At 42.0% G+C, this 23,377-nt stretch overlaps 1 protein-coding gene across 5 annotated transcripts in view; it reads right to left on the bottom strand.

Moving 5' to 3' along the window:
* rhpn1 (rhophilin, Rho GTPase binding protein 1) overlaps positions 1–23,377 on the bottom strand; it is a 48,784-nt gene that overhangs the window by 16,933 nt on the left and 8,474 nt on the right. For 2 of the 5 annotated variants that reach the window (XR_001479179.2, XM_006634211.3), the window contains exons 2-7: positions 20,801–20,916; positions 9,864–9,992; positions 7,937–8,012; positions 5,116–5,193; positions 1,392–1,516; positions 677–843 (exon numbers count right to left, since the gene is read on the bottom strand). Coding sequence is in view for 4 of the 5 variants with exons in the window: in XM_006634211.3 (XP_006634274.1) it covers positions 677–843; positions 1,392–1,516; positions 5,116–5,193; positions 7,937–8,012; positions 9,864–9,992; positions 20,801–20,916 (691 nt within the window). In the remaining variant the exon portion in view is untranslated. Of the gene's footprint in view, positions 1–676; positions 844–1,391; positions 1,517–5,115; positions 5,194–7,936; positions 8,013–9,863; positions 9,993–10,469; positions 10,534–20,800; positions 20,917–21,179; positions 21,256–22,261; positions 22,289–23,377 lie in introns of those variants that run through there. The other 3 variants (XM_069191133.1, XM_015354263.2, XM_069191134.1) reach the window with 3 other exon arrangements.

The raw sequence follows: 23,377 nt of genomic DNA, 5'->3' as shown, positions 1-23,377 counted from the left end.
CAGTCTGTGGGGGTCCTGATGGCCCAGTATAATGAGGGGGACATTTTACTATAAAAGGGCGCCATCCTTCGGATGAGACATAAAACCAAGGTCCTTACTCTCCGTGGATATTAAAACTCCCAGGGTGGTTCTCAAAAAGAGTAGGGGTATTAGATACCCCAGTGTCCTGGACAAATTTCCCATTGGCCCTTACCAATCATGGCCTCCTAATAATCCCCATCAATTAATTGGCTTCATTACTCTGCTCTCCTCCCCACTGATAGCTGGTGTGTGGTGAGCGTTCTGGCACACTATTGCTGCCGTCGCATCATCCAAGTGGGGGCTGTACATTGCTGGTGATGGAGAGGATCCCTGTTACCTGTAAAGCGCTTTGAGTGGAGTGTCCACAAAAGTGCTATGTAAGTGTAAGTAATTATTATTATTATTATTATTATTATTATTATTATTATTATTATTAAAATCTACCTAGATTTCTAGGCACAGAATGCCCTCTTCTCAAAGGCATAGCAATGCACTATCTTTGTACAGTACTGCACACAGGTGCTTCCAGCATTACAACAGCGTGGAAATGCCTTAAACACTTATATTGAAAATGGTGACACCTGTGCAGCAGTGAAGATGTAACAGGCCTGGGTCATGAAGCGCAGCAGTTGTTTTGTGCTGCGGAGGCACGTACCTGCAGCCCTCTGGAATGCGTCAATGGCGGTCTCGATGCCCTGCACAGTGGAGCGGTCCTGCCGCGCCCCTATCTGGGTGTACAGCGCCCCAATGTTGAACAGTACGCTGCCCTTCTCAAAAGCCAGGGCTCGCTGGCAGGACGGCACTCCTGTCAGAGAGTCATACCTGGGGAAGTGAAAACAGGAGAGGGGAGTATTTTCATGGAGGCCATTTGTGAGGCTGGAAGACTGTGGTGATTTTCAGCTGCCTGCTTTGTGTACCCCTGCACTGATTTCTGAATGGACAGAGTGTCCGACTGGCTAATAACTGTACCTGAACACACAGAATCAGCTGTCTATAGGAAACAAGATTACAAGATTCTCCCTTCAGCATAATCCGAATGATAGGGGGATTATTCAGGGAAATTCCTATAACATTGGGATGCAGCAGGATACTTGATATGAATTTGTATGGAATTTAAAATCCATTAATAACAAATTTGGTCAAGTAATAGTGTTGCCCGGTACCGTTGATAATAAACTGATTAGCAATTTGAAATTTTCAGGTAAACGATTAAAAAAACAACAACATTCGTCTTTTCATTTTAAAACAGTCCTTCAAGGCAGCAGTCTATAATGCTGACAAACACCACTGCTTATACCGTTCCCACAGACACAACTGCACATGCTGTCCCCACACCCAGCCTCCCCAGGAGATGTCCTCTGCTGCCTCACCAGTGAAAGTAGACACCCAAGTTCTTGCCCGGAGGGAAGAAGCGATGGTCGAGGAAGTAGAGCTGGTTGTAATACTCCATGAGAAGCTCCAGACCGGCCTCGTTTCGGCTGGGAGTGCGCATGGCCTGGTGGGACAGAGCACACAAGTGGCCCCTGGTCAATACAACACGAACGTCAAGACTCTCAATCTTAATGTGTTTTACCAACACCTCCTTCCTCAAAAGACGGTCTCTCTTGCTGCTGCACAAATGAAATTATGGTCATAAAAGTAAGAATGGGACAATTAACACTTCCTGGAAATTAGGGAATTTGGCTGAACTTTGTGTCATTCATTCTATCCTGCTGCTATTCATGTGACATAAGGTTTACTCACCTTTGCAGATAGGAAAAAGATGAAGATATGAACCAGAAAGGTATTGTCTAAATCCAACATGTTAGATAACTTGTATTGTAACATAAGTTTCCAGTGATTTGTGGTCTGCAGGACATATGAGAGCTCTGGACCAATTGGTGGCCATTAACACCTATACACAGATTATTTCTTGTACAAACATATTCTTGAGCACTCCTGAAAATACTGTTTCGAGAGCATGAGTTCTGAAAGTTTTCCTTTAGTGCTGCCGGACTCTGGGTTAAGGCTAGAAACCACTGGTTTCAGGGATCCCTGTAGGAAGAAATCCCTTTATTAGATCTGGACTAAGAGGCCTGCTTCTTTTAATTTGTGCTTTTAACATCCGAACATGACCTTTTTAATATTGTTTGCAAGGTGTAGTACACCGTAGGGAAATGTTTTGGTAGAGGGATGAAGTACTTGCTCACAGCAACATCGGTGGTTCAACAGCTGAATTCTCACACACCACGCAGGAGGCCCAGGTTCAAATCCTGGCTGAAGCATGCCTTTTTATTTTCTCAGGCTTCTTCTTTCCTTCTCTTTCACTGCAGGTTTTAATAAACCAGGAGTACCAGTTATTTCTCTGCAAACAGTTGTGAAGAACAGTTTATGGTTCAGATTACAGCAAAAACAGTTGTGCAATTAACCAGCTGCTCCACTAGATGGTAATGTTACACGATATTTTCACTAAGATATGATGGGTTACAGTCAAACCACGTATATGCACATATATTGCAGAAGAAATAAATAAGGCAAGACTCAACACTTTTCTTAAATTAAGAAATGCAAATTAAGTTTTGCAATACCGAATCCCCCAACGGTAAGTTAGCATGACTAGAGGTGTGATGTGAATCTCGGGCAAGCTCAAAATAGCAGCAGGGCAGCTACTGCACAGTACTCTGAAGTTACTGACCAGCTCCAGACAAACCACCCCTGGCGATTCAGGTTCAAACCCGAATCTTTGCACAGCACGGACTTCTGAGCTGCCTTCTGAGATAGCACTTTTACTGGTTATTCCACTCTGAGGCTCCTGGAAGTTTTTTTTAAGACACTCATTAAATTCTGTGGGTTGAACAAAATGCTGTGAACGTGAATGCATTTTTTCTGCTAGTTCAAAACATTTACAAACTTCCTAACTGCACAGTACATTAAGAACAGTAATAAAGGATTTCATCCAGCCATTTCTTGAAATAAATCAGGATATCGACTTCAACAATGTAGCTTGATCTATACTCCTAGTATCCTTTGTTCAAAGACATGCCCCCAGTTCTCACTTCTAAATATCATTTCTACTTAGTGAATTGTTTTGAAATACTATTCCATTTATCCATCCATCAATTTTCTAACCACTTCTATTCAATTCAGGATTTAGGGCAGCCATAGTCTACCCCAGTAAGCAACGGACAGAAGGCAGGAGTCATCCTGGATGGATGTCAGTCCACCGCACAGCACACTGTCACAAAAATACCCACACTCACACTAGGGCCAATTTTCCCAGAAGCCAATTATTCTACCAGAATTTTTTTGGACTGTGGGAGGAAACCTGAGCCCCCAGAAAAAAAAAAATACGCAAACACAGAGAGAACATACAAACTCCACACATATAGTACCCCAATAACTGAACGCAGGGCTCCAGCACCACAAGGCAGCAAAGCAAATCACTGCACCACTGTGCCACCCTATTCCATTTAGAATTCCAACTATTTTTTGCCAAAATAATAAAACCATGGACAATTCAGAAATGTACACACACACTCAATTAAGCTGACACTTAAACTAATATTTACTAAGATGTCTCCCTGGAAAAAGTGCTGTAGAGGCACAAGTGAAGCCAGATGGTGCAAGCAGACACCAGTTTACTTCAGCGGGGATTTCACAAAGCCGAAGGAAGCCTGGTTCTTTTTATTCTTAAACCAGTTTCTATAGTGCAGAAACTTCCAAAGTAGCTTTATAGTGGTTTATATCTCTGAAGACTCTTAGCTCTCTAAAGGCTGGTTTTGATGAGGCAGCCAGCATTTTCACACCATGGAGTAACACCAGCTCTGAAGAACTTCATTCATAAGTTCACGACAACAATGTGCAATTTTCACACAAAAAAGGAGAAACAATTATCAAATATGGAAGAGCTGGAAATATGAAAGACTCTGTTGTAAGTTAGTGGTCCTACACATGCTAAAACCACTTTTAATTTAAATGGGAAGTCTCCCAACTACTAGTAAAGTCTTGTGGAGATCTGCTGTGGTAACAGGGGTTTTAGTGCTACTGAATGGGTGGAATGGAAGTCTGCACAGGGTTAAATGTCCTGTGACAAAAACAGCCTGTGAGGGGTGGAAAGGTTAGCCACTCCTACTCTGGTTTTCACTCTGCTTTCTTGCAGGCAGCAATTCGCAATGGAGGAGGGCTGAGATTTCACAGAGCAGGGGTCAAAAGTCACCTGACCAGATACACATGAAGAACACATATGACAAGCTCAGGCAAACCTGTGCTGGCTTTGAAGGCATTATGCTTCTCATTTCAGAAGGTCAGTCCACTTTTTCTCCATTTATAGCAGTTTAAAACAGCCATTTAAAGACACCAGTTAAGCAAGGACCCACATACACATTGAAAACTTGAAAGTGTATCACACTGAAGTGATAACGTATCAGAATTCTGGTTATATCCCAGAGAAACTGAACCAGTTATGAGATAGTGGCTCACTGCTGTCAAAGTGGAAGCAGGCAAGTGTCACCTGCAGGAACAGACTACAGTGGCTAAAGCCTCAATACTGTGAACGGTAAACAAGACTAAGTGGTTATCTCTACTGCTGGGAAGCTATGAACTGCACTCCTGTTCTTTTGGGTCATATACTACCAAACTGACATTGGAAATAGAAAGCCAGCCTTTCTCTCTATTATGGATGAATAACAGGATATTTAGAGTAAGTTATTATTTTTTTTCTATATTGAAATTGTTCCCTTTATATTTTCGAGCTCTGGGTTTGAAAGGAGCAGCCCATAAAATTACATTTATTTTTCAGTCTTTTGCATTCCTAGTTCTCTCAGCTTGGGGACACACTAAAACACTTCATGTAGTTTTCCATTGTAATGGATGACCCCCCTTTAAGATATACTCTGTGCTGCTCTAATCCTGTTTAAAGGCTCTTAAAATCCTCGCCATGAGACTCCCACACCTGCTCCACTGAAAGAGGTGTTTTATGAAAAAAATGGTTCTTCACAGCCCCTCAACCAGTGGTTACTCAAGCTAAATAGCACAAAGAATAATAGCACATAAATTGTTTTGCAAGTTTTCAAAATACCAGGACATGTTTTGGTAACCGATATGTCAGATACTCACCTGCCTGAGGTCCATGAGCTCCTTGATCTCCTTCTCGTACTGTGATCCGTCTTCTCCATAGTGCTCACAGATGAAGTCCTGTGGAGGCAGGGGACAGAGTCAGAGAGCCACACAAAGCCGCACTACTCTGTAGTACACGTCAGAGTTACATTTCCTAGTTAGAAAGAACAGATTTCATCCACACTGCTTTGGAATCTTAATGGATGTCTGAGCTCTGGCAAAGAATTGTAACCTCTTAGGAAGATTGGTGTGATGTGCTAAATCTAGAGAACCACTGAGCAGCCACCTTTCCTTTTCTGTGCCTAGGAATAGTCTGTTTTCTAAAATAAAACCCTGGCAGATGAACATGAATGTTGTTTTTTTTCAGACTGTATAGGTTGAAACAGTTGCAAGTAAAAGTGTGTGAACCCTTTGGAATTACCTGGATCTCTGCATTAATTACTCATAAAAATGTGGTCTGTCTCTTCAGTCACAATAATAGACTACAATAACACAATCTGCTTGAGCTGATTGCACACAAACAATTGTACTTTGTCTTGTCAGTACTGAAACTCTAGGCTAATAACTTCTCCAAAAGCTAATTGGAGACAGGTGTTCCAATCAATGAGATGAGATTGGAGGTGTGGGTTGGAGGTGCCCTGCCCTTTAAAAAAGGCACACAAAGGTTGGTTACTGACAGAGCCTGCTCTTCTCAAGAAAGAGTTGTTCATGTGAACCATGGCCTGATTAAAAGACACATCAGAGGACTTTAGAAGAATTGTAGAGATGCATAAAGCTGGAAGAGGCTACAAAAGTACTTCTAAAGGCCTGGGTGTTCATGAATCCACAGTAAGACAAACTGCCTACAAATGGAGGACATTCAGTAATGTTGCTACTCTCCCTAGGAGTGGGTGTCCTGTAAAGATCAGGGCAACAGCGCAGCATGTAATGCTGAAGGAGGTGAAAAAGAACCCTAGGGTAACAGCAAAGGACCTGGAGAAATCTCTTGAACTTGCCAAAGTCTCTGTTCATGTGTCCACTATAAAAAAACTACTGTTCTCCAAAAAAAAAAAACATTGTTGCACGTCTCATGTTTGCAAAAGACCACCTAGATGTTCCACAATGCTGCTGGGACAGTGTTCTGTGGATGGATGCGAGAAAAGTTGAACTAATTGGCAGAAACCCGCAACGCTGTTTGGTGGGGAAAAAGCACTGCACACCAACACCAAAATCTCATCCTGCTTTGCTGCCTCAGGGCCTGGACAACTTGCTATCATAGCAGGAACAATGAATTCAAAATTGTATCAAGAACTTTTACAGGAGAATGTCAGGGTAGCGGTCCGTCACTTGAAGCTTAATAGAAGTTGGGTGATGCACCAAGACAATGACCTGAAACACATCAACAACAGAATGGCTTAAACAGAAGAAAATTTGTGTTCTGGAATGGCCGAGTCAGAGTCCAGACCTCAACCCAATTGAGATGCTTTGGCATGACCTGAAGAGAGCTGTTCACGCAAGGAATCCCAGAAATACCAATGAACTGAAACCTGTTTTGTAAGGAGGAATGGTCTAAAGGAGGTTCTACTAGTACCTAAATACAAGGGACAAGGGTTCACATACTTTTTCCAGCCTGGACTGTGACTGTTTAAACGATGTGTACAATATTGACAAGAAGTACAATTGTTTGTGTGTTATTAGTTTAAGCAGATTGTGTTTGTCTATTATTGTGACTTAGTGGAAGATCAAATTACATTTTTATGAGTAATTAATGCAGAAATCCAGGCAATTTCAAAGGGATCCCAAACTTTTTCTTGCAATTGTATATCACTGGGGATATTTTTCACTCCTTTGAATGCCCTTGGGCTCACACTTTACCCAAAGACAACAAACTTGCACTTATGCTTCTCAGATGTGTACATCAGTTGACATACAATGCCAACAGATGCCCTGGCACTGTAGTGCACTGCAGAAAGTCACTGTACACCTCCTCTGGAGATAACTGTACAAATTCATAACCATACAAAGAGGCGGCTTTGACTGTCGCACAATGTAGACGTACATCTGTTTTTCAATTTTAATTTTGGAAGTCAGCCTAGCAAACAATCGTACGCTGCAGAAAGTTTTTTGTGGACTATTTTTGCCATTATCTTGCCAGAAATGGAAACACATTCATTTTGACAAAGCTTGAATCAGTGTATAAATATACTACCTAAATTACTGCTTTTCCGCTCCTTCAACATCTAACACTACTTGTTTTCAGCAACAATCTGATTTGTGTGCTTCTTAAACAACACATCAGTACCAATGCGCCGTTTCCAGTTTATGCAACAACTGCAGGTTCTGATGTAATGACATTCACACACTCTCGCATAGCAGCACGGCCAACACCTCCACTTCTTGCAGGTCTCTTAGAAAACAGAGAAGACATAAGGAGAGCACTGAGAGCCAGAACTGATGGCTATACAAAAAACTTGCCCAACATTTAGAAACTTGGCATCACCCGTTAATTAGCAGATATTCAATTAACTAAAATCAAACCAGGCCACAGATGTTGCCAGAATAGAGAGGTTCAATGTGTGATACAGTTTCTGAAGTAGTGATTTTGATATCCATCTTCTATTTTTTCTGTTTTAAGCTCTTCACAAACAGTTGAACAGAAAAGTCTTCAAAGATATTAAAACATTCACACCACTCCACCCATGTCTGGATGATGTTTTAAGATGAACCAGTGAAAAGCCCCGAGTTAGATCTGAACTCTGATGCCAGACCAGATGAAGACACAGGCTAGTGAGTTAAAACACCTTGGCCTTTCAGAATGAGCTCCTCCACAGTGATGTCTCACCTTTAGAGGAACAGCAAGATCCACCTCCTTTGTCTCCTTCAGCCCCAGAGGAATCATGGGCACATTGATTGATTCGCTGCAGCAAATAAAAAATACATTACTTCATAATCCAGGTTTTACAACAGAGTAGGATTAAGATAACGTCAAATAAAAAATAAAATGCGGCAGATTAATTCTTGGCTAAAACCCTGGAGGAATACCTTTACACTACCCATCGAATTTTTAACTGCTTCATTCAATTCAGCGTCGGGAGGAAGCTGGAGCCTTTCTCCACAAGCAACAGGGTACAGGGTGGGATACACCTTGAATAGGAAACTAGTCCCTCGCAGGCCCATTACGCATTTACCACAAAAAGGAGCACAAAACTGCAAGAATTTTAAGTTAATGTTCTCTTCTGTCACAAAAGTTCATTCAACACTTGTCATCGGGGTCGGCCAAAGAACAATTATGTATATTTAAGGGTAATTTATGTCCTATTTAATTTTTTTGGAATAGAAAATGCTTTAAATTGAAACTAATCCATCATAAAAATCCACATCCAATTATTAACTCACAACAGCCCTTCTTTACAATTAAATTAAAAACAAAAAACGCTTATTACACTTTGCTCTAATTTAACACACCTGTAGAAGAACATTCTCCCATTGAGCAGAGAACACACATATTCTTGCTAAACAATATCTGAACATGTCTATAGAAGTGGCCTTATTCTCTAAAGCCCCTTTACTTTTAATTGTAAACTCCCACAATAAACAAAACTGAATCATTTACTTCCAGGCAGACAGGAATGCAACCATTGCCAAACAACACAGGGCCTTGCTTCATGTCCTTGTTGTAAATTATTTCAAACAAACAAATCTCCTCTCTATTAGTCTAACAAACACATCATTAAGCTGTGAAAAAAAACAAAGGCAAACCTCCAGTACACTTAGTTTGTATGCCTACTCATTAAAGCAAAGAGGAGCATACAGAGAGCTAAAACTAGTGTGAAAAACACACTCACTTTGTTTCTCTTAATGAGTCCCTGAGTTTGAATGCAGAAAGCCCCTCAAAAAAGAGTTCACTGCAGATTTAAAATTGTAGGATTACTCTTAATAATAATCACCTCATTAGGAGATGGAGGGGCTTTTCACTCTTAAAAAGCCAATACAGGTACTACATTAAATTAAAAACATTAAAAACAATGTTTCTGCAAGGGAAAACTGGATTTAGTTACAGGAGAGTGGAAGCTAGCAGATCACCTGGTTTTGAAAACTGATTCCATCCGTGTGTATGTGCCTATCTCTGACTGTGATGCTATTGCAGTGGGTGTTGTACTAGATTATGAAAAGACGCTTGTCTCTGGTAAATTCATGCAGTCGCTCAGTTCTATTCCTGGTAAACCTCCATGGAGCAGATTAGTTTGTGCATCTGTTCTTACTGTCAGTGTGTGTTTTGTCTGTGTTGTGCTGCGTCAGTACAGTTCAGTTTATCAGGTTGTCATGGTTGTCTATCTGTACTGTCAGTGTGTGTTTTGTCTGTGTTGTGCTCATCAGTACAGTTCAGTTCATCAGGTTGTCATGGTTGTGTATCTGTACTGTCAGTGTGTGTTTTGTCTGTGTTGTGCTCGTCAGTACAGTTCAGTTTAGCAGGGTGTCATGGTTGTGTATCTGTACTGTCAGTGTGTGTTTTATCTGTGTGGTGCTGTGTCTGTACAGTTGAGTTCATCAGGATGTCGTTGTGTCTACTTTTGTACTGTCAGTGTGTGTTTTATCTGTGTTGTGTCAGTACAGTTTGTCAGAGTGTTGTGGATGTGTATCTGTACTGTCAGTGTGTGTGTTATCTGTGTGGTGCCGACTGTATAGTTGAGTTCATGACGGTGTTGTGGTTGTGCACCTCTTTACTGTCAGCATGTGTTTTGTCAGTGTTGTGCGGTATCAATACCCACCTCTCAGTCTGGTACACCTCCATGGAGCTGTTGAGCTCCTCCAGCTCTTCCTTGAGCAGCTGCAAGTTGGAGTTGACAAAACTGAGCTCCAGAGCCACAGTCTCCTTCACCTTGTGGTTTGTGGTGGCCCTGGAAGACATACAGCACATTTACTCAGGCTTTCAGGCCACAACACAGTTTTAAAGAAAAACATTACAAACTGAAGAAAATTCTCAAAGACTGCTATGATATTTCAGTAAAAATCAACTCGAACACAGAAATTAACTGGATTAGCCACAGTCTTCAAATTCAGCAGAATCTGAATAGGATGCACCAGTTATGACTTTCACATCCTGTAGTGAGTTAGAGTTATAAGGATGTCCTTATTCATCATTGTTTTCTATGCTCTTTCCCAGTCACTACAGTGAAAATGCTCACATCATGGCCATAAGACTTCTAAAGTCCCTTCAGCCTCTGTCACAGCAGGAAGACTGACAGCTTTCTAATAACTCAAAAGAAGAACTCTAACCTCCTTCACGAAAACCTGTGACACGCAAAATCCAAATAAGATCCTCTTATATATTTATTAGGTAATTTTATACAGCTTTCAAAACACATTAGACTCACTTGAGTAAATATAATTTCGGTCATTCAGTTCCTGTTAGCTTAAAAAGCCTTACCACTCCATTTTGTTTTCCATAACGCACGATCACTGTTTTGAAATCACTCATGTATTACAGAATCTGGCCAGCTGTACCAGACATGTAAATAGATCACACTGCAGAAACCTTTGCCAGTCATGGCAAATCACACAACAACAAGCTCTAGGCTCTAGGCTAATGTAGCTGACCTAATGTCTTAGTGATGTCTCAGATACTAGCAAGAGATTCTCTGTGCTCCCCTTATCACTTCTGTAAGGGAATCAGGGCAGAGAAGCTGAAAAAAGCTCAGCTATCCCTGCCAGAAGACACACCTCAGCTATCCAATTAGTCAGATCTAGGCTGGGAAGACAGCAGCAGGATTACTGTGCTCCCACAATCTTTCAGGATACAGCACCACAGCTCTCACACTGACTAACCCATTGGAATAGGAAGAAATGGGAACTCCGCTCTCTACGCAACCACAAACCAGGTATCCCCGATTTCCTTAGTCAGGACCTACTTCTCCTTCACTCACAGTACACCCCATTTTAGAAAATACAATACAGAAATCAATTAGGAGTGTCCCCCAAGTCTTTTAAAAAAAGCACTAGTCAGCAGGTCAGCTTTCCCAGTGTTAGGCAACAGTAAAGGCAGGGATCGGGAAACTAGCTTGAAGCTCAATTCCTGAACTACCGATACAACTAATTTTGTTTTGGTTAGCTCAAATAATTTCATTTGTAACCAGCTGAAATGTGAGAACTTGTCTATCTCACAGTAAGATTAGATTACCCACAGGACACTGAATCTATTAAACATTTAAAGAGTGATGCAGAAGCTACTCCACCTCCACAATTGCATATATGTTTCTATAATGAACTTCTTACACTCTGCAATCATAATCTCAAAACAATATTGGAAAGTGTAATATTTTTATGGAATGTGTAGATCACATTCAAACAATGTACAGAGGTGACTACATTTATATGTTCCAAAACACATACAATAATACCATACGTACAGTTAGTGGATTACTGTACTGTATAACAGTCCTGGCTTTGTATTTTTACAATTATTTGATCCCAAGTTACTTAAATAATGCTTTTAAGAATATAGCAATAGTAGTATTTCAATTAAATACCAAGAGAATTATATAGGAACCCTGGATTAATATACAATACTGTGCTCTACGAATTATAAGAACATCCAATCAAGACACCATTAAGTACAGGTCTTAAAGAAAACTTCCCAACAACTAGGAAACCAGTTCTGAAAGCTTCCATGCAGCATGGTAAAAACACTACTTGAACAAAATAAAATGTAGATGGTGGATAATCTTGAAAGGCAATGGCTACAGGGAGATGAAAATCCATCCACTTTAGTCTTAATAGTGTGGGGAGCCAAGAGTTGACTATGAGGAAGCAGAATGATTCCAACCAAGTCCAGAGTTCTTTGGCCAAGTGGTTTTTGAAGAAGTTCAGTTAGGGCATGTTTGCCCAACAAGTGATGACCTGTCACAGTGAAAAGTGTCACTGTACCTTGTGAGGCACAAGTCTGAAGCAGGCTTCAGTGTGCAGAAATCTTCCACATTTCAAGCCAACCAGTGTGGCAGCTCCTAAGACAGTGGCAGGTGGATGTTTGAAAAGTTAATGGCAGCCATCTTGATTATAGTAGGAATAATGATGCATCAGATTTTTAACAGTTTTTAACAGCAGTATTTAGTGTTATGGGCCAAATCTCAACACCAAAGACTGATGCAAGAACCCAGTTTTTAGAAATATTCACCCACTTGGACCTAAAATTAGAACTGTATAGTTTATTATTAGGGGTGGACATGACAGGTGGTGTTCCTAAAATAGTTTATGACCCATCCACTACATCCCTCAGGCTGTATGGAGGTCCTGCCGTCTCTCTTGCAGATACTACTTTATTTTCATTCTTCAGGAAATGCAATGTCATCACTAAAGCACTCTGTCACTCATCTGCAGCTTCTCCTCATCAAACTGTCTTCATGTACCTTTTGAAACTGCACACTCAAGTCACTGATGTTCTCAGAGGGCTTTTTTTAGCCTACTGTGTCCATAGGTCTGAAGTGTTGATTTCTCCTACTCTGTAGTACTCATCTCAGAACCCTAATCTTTCCCCCTCTCCCCTCCATCTTTATCTATAGTTCCTGACAGGAGAAATCAGGCAAAGCCAGAGATTATTGTATCCAGTCCTGTTGGGCCAGGGTTGTTTATCTGTAAAAGAAAACAAGCTCCCTGACAGAGGGAGCAGGTGGTAACAGTTTTGTCTTCCAGCCGAGTCTAGATGTAGATGCAGTTCCCCTTCTGACCTGTTCTTTTGAACTCTTGGGAAAGAGGCTTCTCGGAACACGACTGTAATTTCCAGGTGAGAAACGTATTCTCCAAATTTGCTCAGGACATTAGCTCCCTCTAGTGGCTACAGGCAAGGCTACAGGTCTCATCCGATGCCACCGTGCCACAATGTGCAGTCATCACTTATCCCTCCCACCTCCAATGTGAAATTGTCTGTGGATAACGGTCGATCAACTTACACTAATCAGTGCTACGAACATTGTTTCTGAAGCAACGGCAGTATTTACTGACAAAGCACTTGCACAGCATAAGTCGCCAGCTCAAGCCTGCTGATCCATAATAATAATAATAATAATAATAATAATAATAATTGCTTACACTTATATAGCGCTTTTCTGGACACTCCATTCAAAGCACTTTATAATAATAATAACAAACTTTATTTTATATAGCGCCTTTAAAGGTGGCTTCTCAAAGCACTTTACAGGATGACAACAAACAAAAAGAAGAATACACAAGATAAAACACACTTACAATATATAGAGGAGACCATGGATGGTGGTACTAAGAAAAGCAGAGGGGTAAAGAATGGAACCAGTTAAGTAAAGGCTTTTCTGAACAAAAGGGTTTTGAGTCTGGATTTGAAGGAGTTTAGAGAGGGTGACTCTCTAATATCCTTGGGGAGAGAGTTCCAGAGCTTGGGGGCAAAACAGGAGAAGGCCCTGTCAACCATACAATGAAGACAGGCTTGGGGGACAGTAAGGAGACCAGAATTAGAAGAGCGAAGGTTGTGAGGTGGTGAGTAGGGTGATAATAGTTCAGACAGGTACTGAGGTGCCAAGCCATGCAGAGCCTTATAGGTGAGCATGAGGATTTTTAGTCTACACAGAATTTGACGGAAGCCAGTGCAAGGATTCCAGGATAGGAGTAATGTGAACACTTGCACTAGACCTGGTCAGGATTCTGGCTGCTGAATTTTGGACATACTGCAGTTTGTTCAAAGTAGATTTAGATACCCTAGCGAGTAGAGCATTACAGTAGTCCATTCGAGAGAACACAAATGTGTTGATCAGCTTTTCAGTCACAGTTAGTGATAGCATAGGGCGTAGTCTAGCGATACTTCTGAGGTGAAAAAAGGTTATTTTGACAATACGTTGCACATGTGGGTCGAAAGTTAAGCCAGAATCGAATATAACCCCAAGGTTTTTCAATTTTGATAGAAGCTCAAGTACAGAACCATCTACAGATAGGGTTACAGGACTGGCTTTACGAAGTTGAAGGGGGGTGCTGTCACAGTTAAGATGAAGGAAGTTTTGAGTCATCCAAGAGATGACTGAGTCAGAGATGCAATTAGATAGAATAGAGACAGCCACATCAGTGTCAGGTTTGGTATGGATGTATATTTGAGTATCGTCAGCGTAAAAATGAAAGCTGAGGCCATGTGATCTTAAAAGCTGACCAAGTAGAAACATGTAAATGCTGAAGAGCAAGGGGCCCAGTATTGAGCCCTGAGGAACACCAGACTTAACAAGACCAATTACAGAGCTTTACAGGTAATGGGGACTCCCCTCCACCACCACCAATGTGCAGCATCCACCTTGATGATATGACGGCAGCCATAGTGCGCCAGAACGCTCACCACACAACAGCTATCAGTGTGGAGGAGAGCAGAGTAATGAAACCAATTCATAGAGGGGGATTATTAGGAGGCCATGATTGGTAAGGGCCAATGGGAAATTTGGCCAGGACGCCGGGGTTACACCCCTACTCTTTCCGAAAAACACCCTGGGATTTTTAATGATCACAGAGAGTCAGGACTATGGTTTTACCTCTCATCCGAAGGACGGCGCTTGTAGTGCTGCTCAGCCAATTGAGCACTATTATTGAATTCAAACCTAGACTAAGAATGCCGGTGTGGACTTCAGGGCTCTACATCAGGACTTCAAAAGCCTTTTCAGTGGAGGTACACTTTTCACACCCCAGACTCTTTAGCAACACATTTATGACAAAACATTGACCACAATCTTTTGAAATGGCTCATTCATTCATTTTCTTGTCCAGAATTTCAATGTAAAATGTAAGCTTGCTTCAGTGAATAGAACCATTTAGAATTTTGTTCACACATTTTGTCCACACAAAACTCTCAATCCACACTTTTTAAATATGTTCTCTTCCAATTCCACAGCACACCTGAACCCTTTCCACAAATGGTCTAGAAAGCTGCTCTGTATGAATTTGGTGTTTTGTTACACTAAAGCCTCAGGTTTCAAAACGTACTCCTTGGGGCTTTACTTTGAATACTTCCAAGATATTAACTCCCTCATAAACCTACACACATTAATGTCTGGACTCACACCACATTGTAAACAATTATGTTTACCAGTTGAGCCACTCAGGACCACAAACACTCAGATTAAAATCTGCATCTCTTAAAAATGTGTATTTTCACACAGGAACTCCATTGCAGAAAAGCAAGGCATAATTAATTTGAATACTATAATACTCATAGATTTTAATCCAACAGAGATGAAGCATACTAGCACTCGAGTCCATTAGGGGTGAAGGCGTTTGGCTCTCCTCGTTAAACGCCTGGCTCTTGAGGTTCGGGCCTGTAGATCAGGGTGCTGCTCTCATCCTAATGGAACAGGCAGGAGGAAGAGAAAAATCGCACCGAGAAGGGCAATTCCATTTAGATTCTATTTTTTAAAGTGCAAATTAAAGTCACACTTTGCTCATAGCAGGAAGTGTTACCTTAGATGCCTGCTTTCTAACAATGCTTTCAGAGGGTGGTTTTCGAAGCTCAGCAGTTTTCACTACTATGTTTCAAAGCAGGATTCAAACTCATTAGCGGAGAAATGGATTCCAAGAAGCGGAGATATGCCATTACCTGTTAGTGTCTTAGAAATGAGACGCCTCTGCTGGTTCAGGTCATGGCCAAGACAGGAGAATTTCCCTTTATAATAGAGCCAATTTCACCCTCCCTAATAAATTTTGTCCAGCCACTCACATCTGTATGAATCCACAGCAATGTGTTAAGAAATATAAGCCTATTATTTTAAACATCAAAACTCCATGGGCTACAGCATCAGCACAACCCAATCTGGAAACGTTCTGGCATCAGCATGCATACAGTTACTTTACTTACCAGCTTACCTTGCTTTTGATGATAAAATAACATAGAATAGTAAAACTGCTACAGGGGGTTATTCAACTCAGGCTAGTTTATTGCCGGTTAACAGCATGTTATGTAATTCAGTTATGTTACTGAATTAAAGCAAACTACACTGCCATCTCAGGGTATTGTATGTAATTCTACATAACTGTTTTTCAAAAAGAAGAATATTTTACCTCCTTCTTAAAACCAGTTCAAAGATTTATAATCAAAGAATCATAAATGCCCATTTTACAGACTGGGAAATGTTCCCAGCCCTGGTGAACCTGAAAAGACGGAGTAAAGAGAGCACACTGGGAAATACAGCTGTGCAGCACAACTTGCATAGGGCCTGAGTGGATCACACAATAGCCTCGTACCCCAACCCTCCGGTTCCCTTGCCGCTCAAGAACTGAAACTCGACTTAAAGAAAATAATGAAGAGAAGAGCATCACAATAACCGAGGGGATGTGTTCCTGTGTTCCAGGAAGGACTAAAAGGATTGCTGTGGCACCCTTTGCATGACAATCAGAGAGGCACAAAAGCCCAGGCCCTGGCTGACTCAGTGTCACAGGGACTCGGCCTCTTTATGCCCCTGTTGCTCCCTCACAATAGCTTTACCAGATGCAAAACTGATAAGGGCTTTGTCTCTTTGTCCCATACCAATGAGTCATCCCTCCGAGAGAGGGGCAGACAGTGAAGCACAGCGGACATCCCCCTCCACAACCCCATACCTGCCAGAATCTCATGCCTTCTTTCCGGGCATACCATGAAATGGACTGATTCAAGCAATGGCAAAAGAATAGCGCCAAAAAAGCCCTTTTCAGTAGACTCGGTTTTTCTTTCAAATGAGAGTACAAACCAATTTCTCCAGCCTCCAATCTAGCATCTGTGTGACACCCTGGTCATCTCTCTAACAGCACTGACACATGCAATGACAGTCCTAATTGATTAGCGCTGTGTTTCAGTTTTGTGGAAGAAAGGCAGCTTTTCAGCCCTTTCCTGTTACAAACACACCTTTTCTGTGAAAAAGGCTCAGCTCAAACACTACATTTAAACTCCCCCCTGTGGATTATTACCTTTGATAACAACAAACAGCAGAATTAGCGCGAAGCATGACATTTTGGAAAATGGCACACTGGATTAACCCACCCAGTACAAAACCAAAGAGTAAATCTTATAACCATATTTTATGTCTTTGTGGGCACACTTTTTTGTTAGGAAAAATTATATAACAATACAAGTGCAAATCTAAAAAACAGTTTCCTGCTGTATTAGAAAAGGACATGCCCAACAGCAGAGGTTTGGAAAGTCACTGATGAAAGAAAACCAAATGCTGCTGATTTTCTGACCTCCTGTTTGGGTTGCTAATTAAAAACGGGGCTCTGTGTTTTCATTAGCAGGCAGAGGGAGTGGTGTGTGGCATGCTGGCTGGCATGTTCCACAAAAGACGTGTGGGACAGCCTTGTACACTGATACAGGCAGCTTAATTACTATTGAAGGTGTTATATAAGTGTTTTACTGCTGTTTTAATTAATCTAATCCAACCTTCTTTACTTGCATTTCAGTTATTATTGGCACAGAAAGAATGCTCCTTTCTAACTATATTTTAATTCAGGTCTGCAATCCTGCTCCTGAAGGGCTATTTCACCCATCTTAATGACTTGAATTAGCTTATTATTGGCTTAACTGGATATAAAAGTTTCTCCCAGCTTCTCAGATGCTGGTGTTTTAAGGACACTTGAAAAACTTGTAGACACACTGGCCCTCCAGGACCAGGACTGAAGGATGCTGTAGATACACTGGCCCTCAAGGACCAGGACTGGGGAGCCCTGCTGTAGATACACTGACTGAGCCTCCAGGACCAGGACTGGGGAGCCCTGCTGTAGACACACTGGCACTCCAAGACCAGAACTGTGGACGCCTGCTATAGATACCCTACTCCTCTAAGACCAGGAGTGGGGAGCCTAACTTAAGTATAGCTCATAGTTCAGCCAGAACATTCCAGCAATAATCCCTCGTTATACAGGCTTAATTTGATCCTCAAAAACTTGCTTGTAAAGTGAGAACCCATTTTATGGTAATTAAAGTGTCATTACTTCCTGTGTTATGATCTCTGATTGGCTACCGGAACTCAAGAAAAGTTCCCTAAACCACCCAAACTTCATCTTCATCAACGGGAAACAGGTAGGAATTACTTGATCCTGTATAAATGAACACTCATATAGCAAGGGATTACTGTAATTTCAAGTGATGGTTCCTTAAAACATGCACATATGCACCACGTCACCAAAGCTACTGTATAATCAAATACCAAAAGAATAAAATGGCTTACATATAATGAAGAGACATTAAAAGTACAATAAATTAGTACAGGAAATTCCTCTCTTTATACATCACAGATTTAAACCCGCAATAAAAATTCCAAGTTCTTGTGTTCACACTTAAAGCAAGAGAGAAAAAAGAACATGAAAACAGCAATTTAAGAAAGGAAAAAGTAAATCACTCTGAGATTTCCCAGTGAGGGGCAGAAAGTGTGCTTTGTTTGCTTTCAGCCCCTTGTCTAATTGAAACATCTGTGGAGCTCTGGAGGAGTGTGTGCACTCCACTAGCCGGAGAACACAGGGAGTGTCGGAGAGTTATTGCTGCAGGAGAAAGGAGGCTCTACATGTGCACTGTTTACTCAAAGACTGATGGATGATCCTCCTTCCAAAGTGCAGGCCTGCTTGCCTTCACCTAAAGGTGAGAAGCCAGTTCTCCCCTCGGCTGTCAGCCCAGGGTGGAGTGGTTCTGTCCTGTGCCTGGCATGATAACACACTATGAGAGTTTAAATATGGAAAATATTTCTTGTTTTTTTTAACTTCCTGTTTTCCCAATGAACAGTGCTTTCTTTCATCTTTTGGGAAAGGGAATATCTGTAGCATTTCCCCCCAAAGTTACCACAGCACAGAATCGCCACACTGTAGTTTACACTGTCTGTCTGCCCCTACGTTTCCACTTCTTAAGAACACATTTTAGTCACAATGGCCACCGGGAAATATACAAACATGACACAGAAATGCTACGGACAAAGGCCCATCCTTCTGAATGACACCAGGTTTCTGTGTGCTAATGCTCATGTTGGAAAATTGTGGTTCTACCGGGAAAGAGCTCATGGAACACAGTAGTCAAGCACAGTGAAGTCAAATGAAAGAAGGAAAGAGCATAGAGGGGTTTGGGAAGGTATGTAGAACTGTAAAAGGTACAGCAAATGTTAAGTATGGTGTAACTCTGAAAACATATATGAGAGCATAAAGAAACAGTATAGGAAATTTAAAATAAGGACACCCCCTTCTACCACAAGCCCTGTCAATCAGTCTCAAGCAGTCTAGTGTATGAGCCATTATCTGTAACTATTCCGATATCCTCAGGAGAAGCAGGATGCAAAAGGCTTTACTTACTGCCTTATCCAAAACAGCCAAACCGCTTTTACTAAAAGGAAATTAAAAGATAGGCCAAGACTGCGTTTAAAGATAGGAAGAGCCAGGAGACTGCTAACAGCTCAAGGTAAAGAAGACATTCTTCTGCATTCCTGTCATTAAGGTAGGAATCAATTTTAATAACAGCTTGCAACCAAGCCAATCAATAAACAGTTTCACAAAACAAACATTCTGGTTCATTTTAAACAGTGAAAGAGAAAGAAAATAGTATTGCAAAAGAAAGAAAAGTATGTTCATGCAATCCGCTGTTTGTGTACTGTATTGCTTCAAACCTTAATACAAAAATTCCAGATTAATATCTAACCTAAAACCTTTTTCAGTTTATTTAAAAAAAATAAATACTGTTCCTACAGCAACTGCACACCCATCAGGTTAAAGACAAAAGAACATTGCAATAGGGTAGATAAGTGTTGCCAGACATGACAAAGTACACCAACATAACCCACAAGAAAAAATTCCAGATTCTTCCCAAACCCAATCAAATTCACAATAATTCCTTACACTGGAAACTCTGGACACTCCACTCAAAGCGCTTTACAGATAATGGGGACTTTCCTTTCCATCTTAAAAGCTGACCAAGTGGAAACATGTAAATGCTGAAGAGCAAGGGGCCCAGTATTGAGCCCTGAGGAACACCAGACTTAACAAGACCAATTACAGAGCTTTACAGGTAATGGGGACTCCCCTCCACCACCACCAATGTGCAGCCCCATCAGGATGATGCGACAGCAGCCATAGTGCGCCAGAACACTCACCACACACCAGCTATCAGTGGGGAGGAGAACAGAGTAATAAAGCCAATTCATAGAGGGGGATTATTAGGAGGCCATGATTGGTAAAGGCCAATGGGAAATTTGGCTAGGACACCGGGGTAAGACCCCTACTCATTTCAAGAAATGCCCTGGGATTTTTAATTACCACAGAGAGTCAGGACCTCAGTTTTATGTCTCATCTGAAGGAGGGCACCTGTTTACAGTACAGTGCCCCCATCACTATACTGGGGCATCAGGACCCACACAGAATAAGTGCCCCCTACTGGCCCCACTAACACCCCGCTTCCAGCAGCAACCTTAACTTTTCCCAGGAGGTCTCCCATCCTGGTACTGACCAGGTTCACACCTGCTGAGCTTCAGTGGGTCGCCAGTTGTGAGTTGCAGGGTGATATGGTATGCAATCAGTTACCGCTTACAGATGCATCCTGACATGTTTGTCAAACATGATCGGTATTTATCAGAGTGAACTTCTTTCAGCAGGTGGCTGGAAGAGGTTGGGGGCTCAAGAGTTACTTGCAGACAAAATCCACCTGTTAAGACACCAGCTAGCTTCCTGCGTCTCAGCCCTGTCCTGCTGGGCCTGACTCCCTGGGCCTCACCTGAAGAGGTTCTCGGCTCCAGCCCGCATCCTCATCTCCTTGTTGATCTGCTGGTTGATCTTCACCCGCCGGTGCTGCAGTCTGCTGCGCTGCGTCTGTGCCAGGGGGTCGCATCCCTGCAGGGAGAACACGGGAGGGTCAGGATCGAGGCGACGGCGCCAGCCCGGAAAATCTCCCCCAACTCCATCCCTAATGGAGCACACAGCCCTTTTAACCTAAACATGTAGGCTCAGTGCAAAATCTGTGATGCCCCCAATTAGTGCAAACGGATCAACTAAACGAGAAACAGAAACTGCAATGGACGGGCGTCTTGTCCAGGAGGTAGTCCTGTCCAAGTGGTTAGAGATTGGATGGAAGGACAAACAGGAAAAAAACACACCTTGAATGCTGGCTTTCTTTATTACAGAAGCTGGACAGCTGACTCCTTCAGAAAAAAAGACTTTTCGGAACTCATGTGATCGTTGACCTTGACTTTATCAGCTTTTGTCAGTTGTCTCCCCCGGAAACTGAGCACGATCAGCCTCTGGGGCGGAGCGGCCTTGATTTAGCCCAAACCTTCCCATCTTCCCGCAGAACAGTCACAGCCACAGCCAGTGTCTCCGAGCTCACGGGGCTGCTGGCTGAGCAATCTTGCCGCCCTTGTCTCCTGAACCCACTGCGAAGCCTGTGGCTGGCAGAAAGCGCCATAACGCCTCTCGGAGGATGGCATGAACAGCCCTTATTCTCCGAGCCAGGCTGATGAGCAATTGGCAGGGTTTTTAAAAATAAAATCAGTGAATCTAATGAAAAACCTGGCAGGGAGGGCCTTAGCTAGCCTGGGCCCTTCATCTTTGTGTAAAACAGCCTGCATCTCCACTCAGCTCCAGCTCTCCTCTGCCAAGCTTCAGGCGAGTCGGGGAATGAGGGTTCCCACAAGTGTTCAAGTCAGAGGAGTGTGGACAGCCTGCCTGCAGGGACAGTGCTCCAGCTAGGGCATCAGCAGTTAGGGCTCTGGCCTCAGAATTGGAAGGTCATGGGTTTGAATCCTGGGTTGGGCACTGCAGTACCTTGAGTGACAAACGTCACTCTGACTCCTCCGCTAAACTGCCCAACTGTGTAAACGGGCACAAATGTAAACTCCTTTGGATAAAGACATGATATAAATGTACAATGATAAAGTACAGAAAAATTCAGGTATCTAAAAAACATTATAGCCTGATGACTGAGTTTAAAGTAAACAAAAATACCATTTGGGTTTAAATTGTAGGACATCCCTGTACTGCATAAAACCACAAGTTGGACATAAAAAATACTAAGTTGAATATTTGTACTGTACCTTTTCACTTACACATTTACATTTACATTTACAGTACATGCAAGACTTCTGTAAAGTGCTGATTCAGATCGTGTTCCTCTGCAGTGAGGAACAAGGGGGCAGGACTCAAACATGCAAATAGGGGGCAATTAAGAGAAGCCAATTACCATGAGCAGCATGTCTTTGGACTGAGGAAGGAGACAGACGCAGGGAACACTCAGACTCCACACAGAAGGTGCCCTAGTGCAGAATCAAACCCAGGACCCAAAAGATCAGAGGCAACAGTGCAAAATATAATGCCACTCTTAAATATATATATAACTTGACTAATTCTAATAATGTGTGTATCAGATACCAAGATTAACTCTTCCGAGAGACAAAGACATAACCAACTTATACATTTTCCATTTGATGTTCATAAAACCATACTAATTCTTTGCATTTATATAGCATTTATAATCTCAAACTTCTTCACATATTGAGGGGACCAACAACATCCATCCCTGAAGTGCAGCACCTACTTGGGTGATGCTCGAAAGCCATTTTGCACCAGCAGCTCCTCTACACAGCAGATCAGGCAGAGCAGAGAGAAAATAAATTAAAATGGAACTTGAGGAAGGCCTGACTGTATGAACTTATTAAGTTAGTTAATGCTTCTACTCATGAAAGGAGCCACAGGATCTTTAATGACCAAGTAGACCTTGGTTTAATGGCACAATAATGTTAATTCACTCTGTTTGGATATCGGTGGCTCTGTGGCTAAGGATCTGAGGCTGTGGCTGGAAGGTTGCCGGTACGTATCCAACGGCCAGCAGAGGAATCTTGAGCAAGGCCCTTAACCCCAACTGCTCCAGGGGCGCCGTATAAATGGCTGACCCTGTGCTCTGACCCCAAGCTTCTCTCCCTGTCTGTGTGTCTCATGGAGAGCAAGTTTGGGTATGCGAAAAGACAAATTCCTAATACAAGAAGTATAAGGCCAATAAAGTGATCTTAAAAAAAAGTCTGGTACACAGAGGTCCACAATGCATCCAAAACACGATCATAAAAAGACCGTAAAAGATCATGTGTTGGTTTGTAGATATCTATAGTGTATTATTATTGCCAAATTTCATACAGCAACTTTAATTCATTCACAACCAGCAGAGACTGAAGGGCATGTCCCAGGATATCAACACTATGCATGACAAGCACAGAGATTTGAAAACTTAATCTTTTAGGTAAAATTTTGAAAAGGGCAGCGAATTCCATTAAACAAATCAGAAGGAATTAGGAAATCAAGCTTA

This window comes from Lepisosteus oculatus, chromosome 6 (genome assembly GCF_040954835.1).
Source record: "Lepisosteus oculatus isolate fLepOcu1 chromosome 6, fLepOcu1.hap2, whole genome shotgun sequence".
In the NCBI taxonomy this organism is placed as follows: domain Eukaryota; kingdom Metazoa; phylum Chordata; class Actinopteri; order Semionotiformes; family Lepisosteidae; genus Lepisosteus; species Lepisosteus oculatus.
Note: the sequence above shows the minus strand (reverse complement) of the source record. Positions and strands in the feature narration are given on the sequence as shown.